At 38.5% G+C, this 17,245-nt stretch overlaps 1 protein-coding gene across 4 annotated transcripts in view; it reads right to left on the bottom strand.

Moving 5' to 3' along the window:
• LOC122795893 (potassium voltage-gated channel subfamily V member 2-like) overlaps positions 1-17,245 on the bottom strand; it is an 802,386-nt gene that overhangs the window by 81,471 nt on the left and 703,670 nt on the right. Inside the window, exon 1 of one of the 4 annotated variants that reach the window (XM_044064323.1) lies at positions 2,703-4,049. The exons of the other annotated variants lie outside the window; for them this stretch is intronic. Within the exon in view, the coding sequence (XP_043920258.1) occupies positions 2,703-4,049 (1,347 nt within the window). Of the gene's footprint in view, positions 1-2,702; positions 4,050-17,245 lie in introns of those variants that run through there. 4 annotated transcript variants of the gene reach the window in all.

Here is a 17,245-nt window from a genome sequence, read left to right as displayed (position 1 = left end):
TTAGAGTACAGGTAAGGTAAATGTGCGATAGTGACGGACCTTAGGGTTAGGGTTTGGGTTAAGGTTTGTGCATAGATAGTTGTGTATGTAAGGTTTAGTGTAGGTTTGAAAGGTTTTTGGTGTGCTTGTGTCGTGTGTGTGTTTTTCGGGAAAGGTATTTGTTTTGTTGATTGTCAGGATTGTGATTTGTCGGGCATGTGAAGTTTTGTGTTTTTAAACTTTCGGTTTTGTCGTGTCGGTTATTTCGTTGTCGGTGTTTTGGAGTGGCAGTGTTATCAGGTAGACCCATATATATATATATATATATATATATATATATATATATATATATATATATATATATACATACACCACACACACACACACACACACACATATATCTATATATATATATATATATATATATATATATATATATATATATATATATATGGGCCTACTTCACAAACCTGAAATCCCACTTACCTTACATTTGTATAACTGAGAAGATGACAAAGCTGAAAACTTAGAAGACCGACCACTCAGAACACTGTCTTTCAACTCCAGGTAAGTAACTGACTGGTGAAACAAAAAAAAAAAAAAAACAAACTGAAAAAAATTCAAACCACCCATGAGATTGCACTACCACCAAGGTAAGGGGCAAAGTTTAAATGGTGGCCAGTCAATTACTTACTTGGAGTTAAAAGTCGGTGTTCCAAGCAGTTGGTCTTCTGAGTTTTCAGCTTTGTCGTGTTGGTTACAGGAAAGTCGGCTAAGTGTGATTTCAGGTTTGTGTGTGTGTGTGTGTGTGTGTGTGTGTGTGTGTGTGTGTGTGTGTGTGTGTGTGTGTGTGTGTGCGTATATATACATATATATATATATATATATATATATATATATTATATAGACACACACACACACACATATATATTTTATATATATATATATATATATATATATATATGTATATGAAAATGCACACAAAGACATTACCTCTCCAAACACTGTAGCTTGGAGTAAGGAGTTACTGCAATCTACAATATCGGCACTTTCGGTCTTCTTGTCACATGGAGTGCATTTGCAAATAATGTTTAGCCCATAGTCGAGCATTTATTATTGTTTTTATATCTGACGCAGCTGCTGATTGCCTGATCAATATGATTCATGGTACAATTTAGCACAATATCAAATTTAGATATAGATGATGTAGGATTTTCCCTCAACTTGTATAGTCTGGTCACAAGAAGGGCGAAACCTGAATGACCAGACATAGCCATCCATGAGTTAAACCTTTATTATCCACGCATAAAGTGATGTATTGCTGTTGCATAGTGACATCTCTTAAAAAAGAAATCTCTTAATTCTTTTTTAAATAATGCTATCAGATGGTAAAACATTTCTGTACTTTTCAGCTATTCTCACTAAATTAAGTCTCTGTGGACACACACACCTGCCCTTATACATGATGAGACTTACTGTACATTGATTTAATAGATTTTAAAACTAAACAGCACACTTGTACTCATATCTGAAAATATATTATAAGTCTAGACGCTAACAAACAGGCAGACTTAAAATGTTTATTCTTTAAATTGTTAGTGGCATGGACAACCGACAAAATAGGGGACCATAATTTTATGTTTCAGTAGGCAGTCTAAAGAACAGATCACCATAGCTATCGAACTGCTTTCACGAGCAATTCTGGATATACAGTGGGCACGGTGATTGCATTGTTCCATTAGTGCTTACATTTTGAATGTAAAATAGCCTTAAATAGCAAAACAAACCTTTCAATTTTTGTAACTTATGTCATGAAAAGAGTGAAGAAAATAAAAAAAATCTGTGTAATTCGATTTCGTAGTTTTTTTTTTGCCTTGTGATTTTAGAGAAACAGTCTATAGGTATTGATCTGTACATTATTTACTGCACCTGTGGATTTATAAATATTAAGGCTTCGGTATCTGAATTTATCTAACCAGTAAGGAGTCAAAGAATTTCAAGCATGTTCTTTTCCTGAATACTCTGAGAGGCAGATCATGTTTATTAAACATCCATTGTAGTACCCACATCATCCCATTCATAGTTACAAGAGTTAGAACCTACCCCCTTTAACTAACAGGTGCAAGGCAAGCAATAGCCCTGGATGGGGTGCCATACTGTCACAGTGCATGAATGAGCATACATTCATGCTCTTGTGAACAATTTGCTGTCTGTCACCATGTCATTGGTACATAGGATTAAATTGCAGACCCTGTGTAGAAGTGCAAATGAACCTGGCAGAACATACACACTCTATATAGAGGGTACCCCCCACTGACAATCAAACCAAGGGTCCTGGAGTTGTGAGGCAGCAACATTAATCACTGCATTACCATACCATCTGATTATTCACACTGCTGAATACAGTTTATTATATAACAGTAAACATTACAATTTAGCTACATGCCTATATTCTCACCATCAAAGAAAAGGTGCTTAAGTATATCTATAAGATACAATGCTGCTCATTTTTACAAGTTTGACATCTAAGTCTAAACAAGCCTTTGCATATGATATAAAGCTAAAGCCAAATGTTTCTCTTAAATAGTCTCAATTTGTTTTATTTGTGTCTAAACAAAATCCACTAGAAGTAAACCCAACTTTAAATTTAAACATCTTCATTTGTTTGTGTTGAGTTTCATACTATATTCATATATGTATAACACAGAAAAACAATTACTTACAGCAGCCCACCACCACGAGTGAGGAATGCTGGTAAAATTTGTTCCAGGAACATCATGTTCAACAGAATAGACCACAGCAGAGAAGGCAAAAATCCCCATAGCTATGAAAAGGAAGAGACATCCAACTTGTTGGTAACATTGCCTTAATGTGAATCCAAAAGCTCTCAGTCCAGTGGAGTGACGGACAAGTTTCAAAATTCTAAAAATTCTCATTAGTCTCATAAGTCTCAGAACCTGGCCAACCTTTCCAACTCTTCCAACTGCCTCTATATCATGGTCGTGTTTTTTGAGATCTTCATCTATAAAACATTCCAGGATAAGCTGTAGGTAAAATGGAAGAATAGCTATTAAGTCTACAGCATTCAGGACACTTCTATAAAACTGCTTAATATCTGGCGTTGAGGTTAGTCTAAGAATGAACTCCATGGTGAAAAACACAATGCAGAAGGTCTCTACGTGTTCAAGATAGGTCTTACCACTCAGCTGGCCACTTGCTGTTTGGTACTGCATCTCTTCCACGGTATTCAAGGTCATGGCCACTATAGAAATTAATACAAAGAAGCTGGATGCAACAGCCATCATTTTAGCAGTAAAAGATGAAAATGGTTTCTCCATTAGGTTCCACACCATCCTCCTTTGCCTGCTATATTTCATGTCTCTGAAGAGCTCGGCATTTTCTTCTACTTGAATTTCTGCTTGGAGTTCTCTTTGAACTTTGAGTTGCTCATTTAACTCATCTTGTCTCTCCTCAAAAGAAATCCTACAACACCGCTGGCTATTTTTTATCCTTATACCCCAATAATTAATTTCTTCAACAAAATTCCTGGGGCATAGTTCATTCTTTATCCATAGCATGCCTGTCCTGTAGAAGTTGAACACATGATGGAAGATGTCAGGGTCTCTGTCAAAGAAATATTCATTATTCAGAACAATGTGGTCATCACACAGGTCTAGTTTTTTAGCATGGTCAGTATATGTTGCAAGTCTCCCTATTCTTGTTTTTGGATACCTGGCGGCCACACTATAGGCAATCTGGTAAGACACCCCACCAACGTTTATATTTATTATGCTGTTTTTAGGAGTGGTAGGCAGAGACTGGGAGACTGATCGTCTTTCATCTATTTCTTCTTCTTCTAAGCCATATTCCTGTTCTTCTTCACTTTCCTCTTCATCAAAGTATGGATCTGCACTTGAACTTAAAATCTGCAGTGAGTTCCATAATTTGACAGAATAATCTTTTGCAAACATGACATGATAATTTTTTCCTGGGTCTTGCGATGCATTTATGCCTTCTCCGAGTTTATAGTTTGGAAATAAGCTCTGACTTCTCTTTTTAAATCTTTGCATTACTTTGCTTTTGCAGTGTAATACTTACAAAATGATGCTTTGTGGATGGAAACAGAGAGCTTCACTGAGCCTAAAGCTGTTTTCCATAATTATTGTTGACCCTTTCAGGACTGCTGACAGTGACAATGTGGATAATTAAAAAGAGATTTAATTATTATCCTATTATAGTCCTGCCGTCAGAGATAAGGTACTATTACATGATATCACAGAGCTGTTTTCCTACAGTAAACTGTAGTTCATTTATGTACTTACTAAGAAAGAAATGCAACTGATTTAGTACCCTTCTATGTTAAAACAGTGATAAGAGCAACTTAAGAATTACTTACGAGTCAGATCACACCTCTGTCTGGCAAGGGCAATAGCATACTTGTTTGAATACAATTAATCTGCCCTAATTAATTTAGATATTATATTTTTTTACTACAGCAAACCAAGTTCAGTAATAAACATGCCTCAGCTTTGTGTCATTGAAAGAAAAGGGCATTTATTAAACAAAATCAAACTTTAATATGTAAAACTGGCATATTGAACAGGTAAATGTTGAATTCCTATCTCTTCTGCTGCAGTTTTATAAGTACCATGAAGAGGAGGACTGGAAAAGTGAATTGCCTATTGTGCCTCCCCTATCACTGTTTCAAGACTCAGACACTGATTCTGGGCTGTCAGTGGCTGTGAAGACTGGAGAAAAAAATGTCCTGGATATTGAATCATTGGGTCTTCTGTCAAATTGTGATAGCTACAGCAAAGAAGATTGCTGAGAAAAGTTGCATGCCTCCTTTATTTGTATTTCAAGCCTCAACCTGGTTCGAGGCTCCAGAGAGCATCCCAGCACTACCGGGCTACAACTCATACCACACGTTTCGGCCACAGAACACGGACCGAAACACAAAAGGAGGGGGTGTATCCATATTCATCAAGGATACCTACACCTCCAGGTTAGTGGCACAGCATGATACCTCTGAGATCATCCATGTGCAACTAACATCAGGCAGATCTGCAATGCAAATTGTGGCCTGCTACAAATCACCCTCCATGACCGAGGAGCACTACTCCACCTTTCTGGAGACAATGGAAAACATGAAGGTCCTACTGAACACCCTGATATTGGGCAATTTCAATTACCCTACCATTCACTGGGAAAACTACTCGAGTACAAACTCCCAGGCCCAGCGCTTCCTGGAATTCATCAACTCAAACGCCCTTGATCAGCTGGTAAACTCCCCTACCAGAGGTGAAAACATATTGGACCTAGTCATCACCAACATGGGCGACAGGTGTTCCACACTGGAGGTCAACCTGTCACTGGTTAGATCAGACCATAAAGTAATCATTCTGGATGTCTACACCCCACCACCACCCCCAACTAAGGAAACCACAGTAAAAAACTTTTCTAAAGCAAACTTCACCTTACTTAAGACAGAGATGGTAAGTTTCACAGCCCTCATGCTAAAGGATAATGCTGCCCAAGATGCAGAAACCTTTACAAATGCACTCTATGAGCACCTACAAGGATGCATGGATCATGCCATCCCTAGCAAAACCAAGACTCACTTCCCTAAGAGAAGGAAACCAGTCTGGTGGACCCCTGCCATAAACAGGCTATACAATAGAAGGAGGAAACTAGTTCAGAAAAAAAGCAAATCCCAAGAAGGAAACACATCCGTGATCAGTATCAGTAAGAAGCTAAGGTCCCACATGAAATCATCCAAGGCTAACTTCGAAAGAAAAATAGCCAAGGATTCAAAAGATAACCACAAAGCCTTCTTTAGCTATGTTAAGAATCTAAGTGGCAACTCGCAGATATGTACTGAACTAGTGCAAAATAGCACAAAATATACTGAACCTACTGATATTACCAACATCCTGGCAGATAGATTCAGTGCAAACTTCACCCCCCTCTCACCTCCAAAAGGGCCCACAACAATACCGGAAAAGTGTAATGTCCCAAAGATCAGAGACGCACAGGTGAAAACAGCCCTTTCAAAAGCCAAAAACACAGCATCAATGGGACCAGATGGTGTCCCATGCTGCATCTTGCATGAACTACAGAATGAACTAAGCCCCCACCTAAACACACTGTTCATCCTCAGCCTCTCCACAGGCTACCTGCCCATAGAATGGCACACAGCAATGATTATTCCTCTCCACAAAGGAGGGGCCACAACTGACCCTGGTAACTATCACCCCATAAGCTTGACTAGCCTGGTCTGCAAGGCTACGGAGCGCATCATCATAGAACTCATTAACAAAGACATTGGGAACCTCCAAACACTTGACCTGACCCAGTTTGGCTTTGTTAAGGCAGATCATGCCTACTAAACTTGGCTGACTTCTTCAAGACAGTCACCAAGGCCATAGACAAGGGATAGGTGGTTCACACAGCCTACCTTGACTTCACCAAGGCTTTCAACACCATTACCCTACTCAGGTATTACAGAAAACTTTACCAGCCTGAACATAAACCCCTATGTCATGAGATGGGTTGCCAACTGGCTTACAGACAGAACTCACACGGTAAGAATAGTGGGCTCCAGGTCTGACTCTAAACCAGTCACAAGTGGTGTCCCACAAGGCTCAGTCCTGGGACCCCTACTGTTTGGCATATACTTCTCAGAAGTACAGGCAAACACAGGAGGACTATGGCTAACCAAGTTTGCCGATGACTGCAAACTGGGAGCCATAATTGCCTCTCTGGCTGACACAGACATCCTCCAAAAGGGCCTTACTGAGACAGACACCTAGTGTCAAAGTCATGGCCTCAAGCTAAATGCCAAAAAAGCATAGTCATCCCGTTCGGGCAAAAAAAACACCCACGAATTACCACATAGGTGGCAGCCCCCTTAATACAGAAGAAGCAATAACAGATCTGGGGTCCCAGGTAGATGGTAATCTCTCCTTTGACAATCATATTGCCAAAGTAGTTAGGAAATCCTTCTATGTAGCCCATCTAATTGCTAAAGGGTTCACATCTAGAAATAAAGAGGTTATAGTGCCCCTCTACTCGTCACTCATTAGGCCCATCATAGAGTACAATGCCCTATTTGGGATGTACCTCACAAGACACTTCCAACAGCTGGAAAGACCACAAAAGTATCTCACCAAGAGGATTACTGGCCTCAAACATATGTCCTATGCAGCCCAACTGAAAAAACTCCGGCTGTACTCAGTGGGATATCGCTTACTCAGAGGTGATGTCTGCCTGACTTACAAAGCCATGTCCAATTCAGAATTGATGGACATGCTCACCTAAAGAAATCCAAGTCACTGCGGGCCACGTGCTCTAGTGAGCTAAACCTCATGACAACAATAAATAGAACATGCTGGAGGGCTAGGTTCCTGTCACAGAGACTCCCCATGCTTTTGAACAAAATTCCAAACTACATTAGGCAGAGCCCCTTACTAACACTCTTCAAGAGAAACCTTGACGAGTGGATGGGTAACAGCAAATACACCCATGGGATCACTTCATTGGCTCTGCTTGACAGAGGATCAGTTAATTAATCAATGGGGTGGCGAAAGTCGACACAATCTGGCTAGGCTTATAAATGCCCTCAGGCAGATAGCCTTGTACCTACCTAAGAACCCATGAACCTAGGAGTAACAAACTGTTTTGCTGTATGGAATGGACTGTTGAGATTAATGTGAACTGAAGAGTATTTTTAATTGCAGTGGCCATCCCTTAACTGGGTAAATGTATTGGAGTATGTAATTCTAGGCATATCCACAGCTCAGGTTAGCTTATTTTTGTTATTTATGTAGTGTTCCCATTCTGGAAGTGATTTCAAATGTTTTTAAATTATACCATTTTATTATAGAACTTCTTTTTTCATATTTTACATTTAAACATGCATACTATTCTGTCAGAAGGAAATAGTTTGCCTGTCTAATCTGTCCAAGGTCTGTCTCTAGCAGCAGTCCCATTTTAACTCTCATCCATCCCATCTGTTTGATATGCTCCTTAATCTTTAAACATATTAATGGAGCAAGAGTCAAAGTTCATCTCCCATTCAATTACCGGTCCTGAGCCATGCTTCTACCACTCTCTGTGAGAAATAGTTTATTAGTTTGTGTAACAGCTGATGTTCTCCCTACCCTACCTTGTCTTTCCTTCAACATTCAACCCTTTTATACTTCACAGACAAGATCATGCCTCCTTGTCCATTTTTGTCTGTGTAGTGAACAGCCCCAGTTCTGTCAGCTGTCCCTTGCAGTATAGTGATTCTATCCTATTAATTACCACCATTGTATTTTGTACACTCAGTCCAGGTTGCCCAGCATTACTATGCTCATTTTATTTATTTTTATTTTACTTTCTTATTATCTACTTAAACATAGTTTGTACCTGCGTAGGTAGGTTGGTCCAGGGATGCTTTTTCACTATAATGTGAACCAGAGCCATGCACAGCATGCTTACAGTAATTTAAAACAGCAGTTATATATGTAGTTATTAAAAACATTGCAAGACATAATATACATTTCAGAAACTTTATGAGCAGGTACAGTATGCTGTGATTTTCTTAGAATCAACAGGAAACAGACAACACAGATGATAGCCATTATAGGTTCTAATACTTCATAAATAGGAGCATTTCTGACATTTCTGAGAATGTGTACATATGCATAACAGGGGAGAGGAGTGTGGTATTCCACAATTCAATTTATATTAACCATGGAGACCTGGGGTAAGTTATTGACCAGTAGGACTGCTCCTTTGCCACTTCTCATTGAAGGTCTGTCATCTCTAAAAGTGTTGAAGCTATAATTTAAATAGAGAGTAGCTTTTTTGGAGTGTAACCAAGCTTCATTAATGGAAATAATGTGAGGACACTGTTGAATGATCCTAGCTATCGGTTTTGTTATTCATGCTGCCCAGATTCGTAGTTGCAGTAGAAGGAAATGAATGCAGAGCAGTTAAATGTCTGTTAGATATTGCAGGCCTATGTCAGAATGGTATGTGAATGTTACTTGATGCGAAAGGGACTTTCACTGCTGTGTAATTCACAATAAACATTTTTGTATGTATACTTTGTAAGGGTGACTGATTTTAGCTAAAGTACTTGCAAGCATTTATAGATTTAAATGTGCAATTTGTTGCCATCATCTATATGGTTTTATTACTATGTGCAGCTCTCCCAGTTGATTGACATTGTTGTGTTGTAGATGTTTAGAGATGATTTCACATATGCTCACACTGAAGCAATGTGAGCTGAAAAAATAGATTAGTTAGGGCAGTTATTAGTAGAATAAAAAATAAGTGTGCATGCTTTGACAAGCCACGATGATGATAAATGTTTATTTAAATAAGCATATTGACGATATACACTTGAAAATGCTCTGCTGTCAAAATCATCTGTATTGTAAATATGTAAATATTAAATTGTATAACAAGATACACCTGTTATGTAAATGGCACACATACTGCCATTAATAACAACAATGCTCACTAATGTGTCCTGATATCATCTATATGGTTTTATTACTATGTGCAGCTCTCCCAGTTGATGGACATTATTGTTGTGTTGTAGATGTTAAAAGCTTACTGAGCTGGCTCTCAACCTCCTTCCCTCAGGAAACTATACTACTAGGAGACTTTAATATTGATTGGAATTGTTGTATTTCCCAAATACCCACTTCACACATAAACCTCTATGGCTTTAATCAAACCATTACCGTCCCTACACGAATAAACAAAACCAGCTCCAAACAGAGCACCCTGGACTGGATTCTAGTTAATAGCAACCCTATGACTTATATCACTGGAACACTACCTGATAATATTAGTGACCATCAAATCACTTTCATCAACAGACAAAAAAGCCCTCTCTCCAATAATACACAACTCAGATCTACCAGGAATAAAACTAATTTCAAGCAAGCCAACTTCCAATTAGAACTCAAAGCTTGCAATTGGTCTCCCCTAAAATACTTACCTCTTGATGAGGCTGTTTTATACTTTAACAACAAATTCCTCCAAATCCTCAACCACCATGCCCCCACGAGATTAATAAAAAACAAAGCAAAGCCTGCTCCTTGGCTAACCAAAGAAACCAAACAAAAAATGCTACTTAGAAATAGGACTTGGGACAAATGGCGATCTACCAAAAACCCAGTTGACCACCAGACCTTTAAACAACTTAGAAACGAAACAAATAAACTAATATTCCTAGATAAAAAAAACACTTCTGGAAATTCCAACACACACAACGTCAAAAACATCAGAAATTCTGGGCTGGTCTCAACAAACTACTATACCCAGGCAATTCCAAAACACCTACTCCTTCTAACCTCACTCAGACTACACCCAATCTAATTGCTGATACTTTCAACTCATTTTTCTCGGACACTGTTACTTCCCTAGCATCAACCTTATCTCCTCAGTCTACTCAAGCACCTCACTCCCTAAACAATAATCCCCCTCTTTCAAACTGCAACCAGTCTCAACAGATCTCATTTATACCTTACTTATGAAACTTAAACCTTGTGCCCCCTTAGCTGACCTCATCCCAGCTGATTACCTACAAATTGCAGCCAAAGCACTTGCCTTTCCTGTCTCCATTTTAATTAATCGAACCATAACTGAAGGCATTATTCCAACCCTCTGGAAGGTCTCTCATATCATTCCACTACATAAGGGTGGTAACTCAAACGAGCTCCCGAATTTCCATCCCATAGCTTTACTTTCTGCATTAGCTAAAATCATGGAAAGATGTGTACATAGGCAATTACTTGACCATCTCCTCCAAAACAATCTCCTAGCAGATTGCCAACACGGTTTTAGACCTTATCACAGCACTACTACTGCTCTCTTGTCATTCACTGACCATATTAATAAAAATCGGAATAAGAACTTGCTGTCCTCAGCTCTATTCTTAGACCTCTCTAAGGCCTTTGATATGGTCAACCATACTCTCTTACTAAACATCCTTAAATCTTTTGATTTGAACTCTCAGGCTATCCAGTGGTTTAATTCCTACTTAGAAAATAGACAACAAGCAGTGCTATGGGAAAATCACTTATCATCTCTTCTTCCTATCAAAATAGGAGTACCACAAGGCTCAATACTGGGTCCTCTCCTCTTTTCTATTTTTATTAACAACCTAAATAAGTCCCTTTCACAATCCATCTGTATTCAATATGCCGACGACTCAACACTGATATGTTCAGCATCCTCCCCAGTTGAACTTCAGACTACTACACAAAAAGTCTTCACAGCAGCCGAAAACTGGTTCCACCAATATTGCCTCTTACCACCTTCACAAAAATCATCTTCTTTTACTTTCAATATAACTTCTAACAATGGCACTATAATATCTCCTGACCCTACTACCAAACTTCTTGGTGTCACAATAGACCACAGTCTCAACTTTGATTCCCACATTAACTTAACCATCAAGTCAGTCAATAGAAAACTTGGTTCTCTCTGTAGGCTTAAACCCTTCCTTACCACCTCAGCCAGAAGTACTATAGCACAAACACACCTGCTCTCTACCCTTCTTTATGCCTCACCAATTTTTACAAACTTATCTAAATCTAATTTCAATAAACTAGCAACATCATAGAACAATATAGCCAGATTTGCAACAGGACCCCCTTTTCGTACCCATCATTGCTCTAATCTTAAACAACTAGGCAGGCTGGAACTACAAAATCAAATATGACTACAGCAACTAACCATCACCCACAAAATCTTCTATCAGCCTTCTAATACCACTATACTTAGTTCCCTTATTACTCCTTATAAAAGCATCTCTTCCTTACGCTCTGCCACCAAGCTTCTAGCTGCCTCCTATAAATCCAACAACAATGCTGGGGACAGTCTGTTCTCCAACTGTACTGCACCTATCTGGAACAAGCTTCCAAGTGAACTTACTGCAATTACCACTTTACCTACTTTCAAGAAGAATCTAAAAACTTTGCTTAATTCCCAATGGCTCTGCCCTTGTACTAACCCTGACTAAACTTTTCTTCTCCTCTACCTTTTTCTACACTTTCTAATCTTTACTAGGTTACTAAAGTACTTTTGTTTTTCTATTCTCTATTTATCAATTCCACTGAGATAGACAAAAAAAAGGCACCTATTGGATTTTCTTGATTATGCTAATGAAATAATTGTATACTACTTATGAAATAGTTATATACTACTTTCCAATTGTAATATATTTCCTTTTGTCTAACAAGTGTTCTATATTACTGTCTTTTTGTGGAGCTTTTCTCCCCGGGCCTCTACAGAAAATGGACATGTATCCAACTAGACTAGCCAGGTCAACAAATGTAAAATAAATAAAATAAATATTTTTGTAGTGTATATAACTCAGTCTGTTTCATTAGTGTTTTGTAAACTATGAACCATGATAAATAACTATGTCTATTTCCATTAAGAGTTACAACTGATTACCATGTTAATCAATTATTCACAGACACAGGTGTATTGTTTGACTCCACTTTTGACTATTAAATTCTCTTTTGTGCAAAGAAATTCTCTCCTAACCTAACTGCTCCAGCAAGAGTTGCCATAGGTAAAGAACTCCTTCTGGCTTAACTCAACTCAAATATGGCCTCCCCATTTTAGCCATAGCTACAAATCATCTCAAGTAAAATGTTTACTCTTTGTCATAATCCTCCCTCCCAAACCTCTCATCTTCTTAGTGCAAGAAATCTGGACAAAGTCTAAACTAATGGGGGACAAAGACCCAAAAACAGGTCTAATCTGTCCAAGGTCTGCCTCTAGCAGAACAATGCTAGAATAACAGATGTGTGTTAGTATGCATTTTCTGGAGGATATAACCTTTGAAACTCAAATGTATGTCATTATTTAGTTATTTCAGTCCTCAATGATTTGCCAGAAAACCACAAATTTTTAATGAGGAGCAGACCAAAACTATGAGGCAAAAATATGGACATTCTATGAAAATTTGGACAGTTGTGAGGTATGTCCCCTCCACACATGCAGAAACACACACACACACACACACACACACACACACACACACACACACACACACACACACACACACACACACACACACACACAGAACACAACTGCCTGACTATCCAAAGCCAAATTACTTCCTATCAGACAAGTGTCTGTTAAATTTATATAGATAAAACCTTTGTTGTGACCTCTGAAGTAACTTACATACAACTTCCGGACTGCTACACCAAAAACTAAACTACATTGCACTGATCATACATTTTTCCCTCTAGCGTCTAAACTCTGGATGTCTCTTCCTATCCACTCTAAAATACTCTCCTCTTGTTTCAAATTTAGACTTTAGCTCAAAAAACATTTCCATAACCAAACTCAATGGGTCACATCACCTAATGTCTTAACCATCAGTCCTCCCAGGTTCCTTTGCTTCTTCATCCACATCCTCTCTTCATATTGACATATAGTCAGGCCACTGTTGCATATAGTGTACATACCAAATTTTGTACTGTTCTGTGTAATTGTTGTATTGTTGGTCTCATTCCTTTTTCATTATTACTCTCATTAGTCTGTTCCATTGTGATTTTATTTACCAAGGCTGTACCTGAAACTGGCCCATTGAGATCAGTGCCTTACCACAGTAAGCAAAAATAAATAATTTAAATACATTGCAACATCAGTATACACTATACTTAACATATTCATGTACTCAGCTAATGATTGCTAAATTGTCTAGCCATAAAGGTCTGGATATTGCCCGAAAAGGTCTTTGGACCAATGCACCTACTCAGTTAAGAAATGTAAAATAAAATAAAAACAAAATAAACATATATTTTAGAGTGTTTTAGAGTAGGACAAGCATTTCTGGTGTTAGGTAGTGCAACAAAGGAGATCATGAGTTAGTTTGGCTTAAAAAAATGGAAGCTGCAATTTGCTTATGGCTAATGTATATCATTGCACTGAAAGGTAGTAGTGTCTAATAATATGACCGAAGTGAGACAAGTAGTGAAACTGCAAACTTACTGGGGAATGAAAAATCAAAGTGGAAAACTTTAATTATAAATTAAATGCATGATGGGATGGTTGTAGTCAGGACTACACTCCAGCCCCCCCCAGTCGAGACTATCAGTCCAAGTACTTGGATTAATTTTCATAGGCTCAAAGATATATATTAGGTTAATGACCTCCAGGGCCTTTATAAGTCTAGGCACACAACTCAACCCAGTTGTGCTCCATGTAACATGGATGTCTATTTGGAAGGGTATGTTAGTTAGCAGGTTACGAAAGGTTTACTTGTGGGTATGTTAGTTAGGGGCTGTTTACTGTCAGTTTCTGTCTATTAGAGACATGGATCTGAGACCGGGGTGAATTTTCAATTTCCAATACAATGGTCTAGGTTAGTTCTGAATAGGGTTAGGGATGTTTCTGCTTCACATGGACAGGGAGCCTCTTCCGGATTGTGGGGGTCCTTTCAGACAAGTATCTGTCTTGCCAGCATGTTCAGATTATGTCACAAGCAAAGTTTAAAGCCTTGGATATAGTGTTTCTGGTGCCCTTTATTTTGCAGATGTGCAAGAGGTCCATCAAAACTGGATCTGAAGCTGCCTTATATTGCAGGCATAGATTGCCTCTCAGTAAACTGTAGGAGACAGAGTATAGAGATAGGGCTTTAAGGTGATCTGTATAGGACAATGTGTTAATGACCTGGATTCTCTTGGTGAGAAACTTCTGTGGGCATTCCAGCTGTTGCATATTCCTGGCTAGGTATGTAATGAAAGGGGCAATGGTGGGTCTGATAATGGCCAAGTAAAGTGGTACTATAACTTCCTTCAACCTGGATGCACTACCCTTACTTATAAGTTGGGCAACATATAATAATATTATTATTACCTTGGCTACATGTTGGTCAAAAGCCAAATTACTGTCTACATATATTCTCAGATCCTTAACTACTGGGTCAGCTCTTTGGGATGTCTAATCATTGCAGTAATTGACCTGGTTGGATGTTTTCACAAAGGCATTGTAATGCATTTCTAGGCATTAAGTTTTAATCTGTGGCTTTGGCACCAGTCATATGTCTGTTTTATACCCTCTTGCAGGATGTTGGTGTCATGGCGGGAGTCTATGATAGCTCCCAATTTGCAGTTGTCTGCCAACTTGGTGAGCCAGGGGCCCTTGACATTAGCCTTGACCTCTGAGAAGTAGATGCCAAACAGGAGTGGGCCCAGCACTGAGACCTGAGGTAGTCTGCTGGTGATGAGTTTGTTGGTAGAGGTGGTGTCACCAATTCTGACTTTCTTGGGTCCTATAGTTATTTTTATATGTTATCATATTCTTATAGATGTACACATCCTGATTTATCTTCCTTATGCATTTTTTCAGAATATAGTTAAAGTCACCTCACACTATTATATCCATGTAACTGTTACATGTCTTCCTTATTTCATAAAATACACTCACCCTATCTGTATTGTTAGCGCATGCATATAGCACAGTTATTTTGTACACCTTCTCCCCATAGCTTAAATCACAGAGCACTATAGTTATCGACTATCCAGATTTTCAAAGAATGTCCATATGTTTGCCTCATATTTTGGTGTATTCTTCACAAAATTTTCTGGCAAATCACTGAAGACTGAAGTCACTAAATAATGACATATTTGAATTTCTGATTTCATATGCTTCAGAAAATGGAATGTGCAGTTTATCCACACTGCATGCTTCTTTTTAGGACAAACCTGTGTCAAATGAGCATCGCTACCACAGGAAAACATGTTTTAGGTTGTCATCAGTATTTTGCCATCCCTTTCTTTCCATTTATTAAAATAACACTGGACAAATGTTACATTCTGCCATCAGTTAAATTCAAATTAAACCAAACTTCCAATGCCTTGTCTGATAAATGTCTCATCAGTCATTTTTTTTATTTGAAAAACAGTCTCCCATTTCAGTTCAAAACACTTCCTTTCCTTAGTCATATGTGGTCCTGAGTTGCACCACAAGTTGTTTTTATTTTTTTTATTTTTTTTGTGAGCAAAGTAATATTCTCAGTGTTATGTAACACTTCCATTGCTTACAAAAGGAATTTTTTGTCAAAGTCAAAATCTTTCTGCCAATGCAAAAATCTCAAATGATATTTCACAGAAGGACTCTGACCCTACATGAATTAGAACCCTTACATCCTTGACAAAAAAAAAAAAAAAAAAACTGGAACCACTAGGAACAGAAACAACATACATCGATAGAATCTCCATTTCTGCTCTGAATTCTCACTATGTGTAATCTCCCATTCTTTGATTACATTCTGCAGCATTATACTATCCACTCTATCACCAGCAAAAGCAGCTGCATATGTTTTTTTTTTACTTTCTAGTATTTCCAGAGTTTTTGTCTTTCTATGACATATCTCCCTTATTGCCGCTTGTAGCAACTACCTAGATCCTATCTTTTCCTTGTGTATCTGAAAATACTACCAAGTCTCCACCAGTACTTGCCGCATGTGATTCTTATCTATTGTGGCTCACCAAGATAAATCCAGATTGTCACTTTTCTCTTTTGCATCCAGCATTTTCTGTAAAGCAACATTCTCCAGGTGACCTTCTTGAAGAACAATGATTTCAGACAGTGTTAACTCCATCTCCACAGTACAAGTGAAGCAAAATGTGCAGAATTTCTGTTTTCAGTCTTTTCCATTTCCTTACACTGCATAAGCTCCAGCAGTTTTCTCTCTCTCCCTGTCTTCCTCCACCTTCCCTGTCTTGCTGCAAAAGCCCTTTGGCCCTACCCACCGGATAAGAGTACCTGTTTTTTCTATGTGACCTTTTTATTTATTTTTTATTATTTGTTTACTGGGAAAAGTCTGACTTGGAATAAAGCCAATTTTTAGAAGAGGCCTGGGGAAAAATACTCCAAATGCACGTCTTTGTAATGTGGGAGGAAACTGGAGTACCCAGAGAAAACCCATATAAATGCAGAGAGGACAAGCAGAAACCACAAAGATGGCACTTTAGCCGAGAATTGAACTGGAGAACCTCTTGCTGTGAGATGACAACACTACTGCTGCACCACTGCACCATTGCTCATTGTTTTAGTTTGTTGGTTGGGATATTTTGCAGACACCCTAATGATTATGGATATCAGCTGGGTATGACAACCCTGTGTTTGTAAAGGTTAGCCAAACTTTCCACTTATGCTATGCTGATGATGCGATAAGAAGGCTGCAACATGCATGCTCACAGCCAGTGGGGCTTGGCTTTATTGGCATACGTTT

This window comes from Protopterus annectens, chromosome 2.part2 (genome assembly GCF_019279795.1).
Source record: "Protopterus annectens isolate FY-2018-M chromosome 2.part2, PAN1.0, whole genome shotgun sequence".
In the NCBI taxonomy this organism is placed as follows: Eukaryota; Metazoa; Chordata; order Ceratodontiformes; family Protopteridae; genus Protopterus; species Protopterus annectens.
This window is presented reverse-complemented; position numbering and strand designations above follow the sequence as displayed.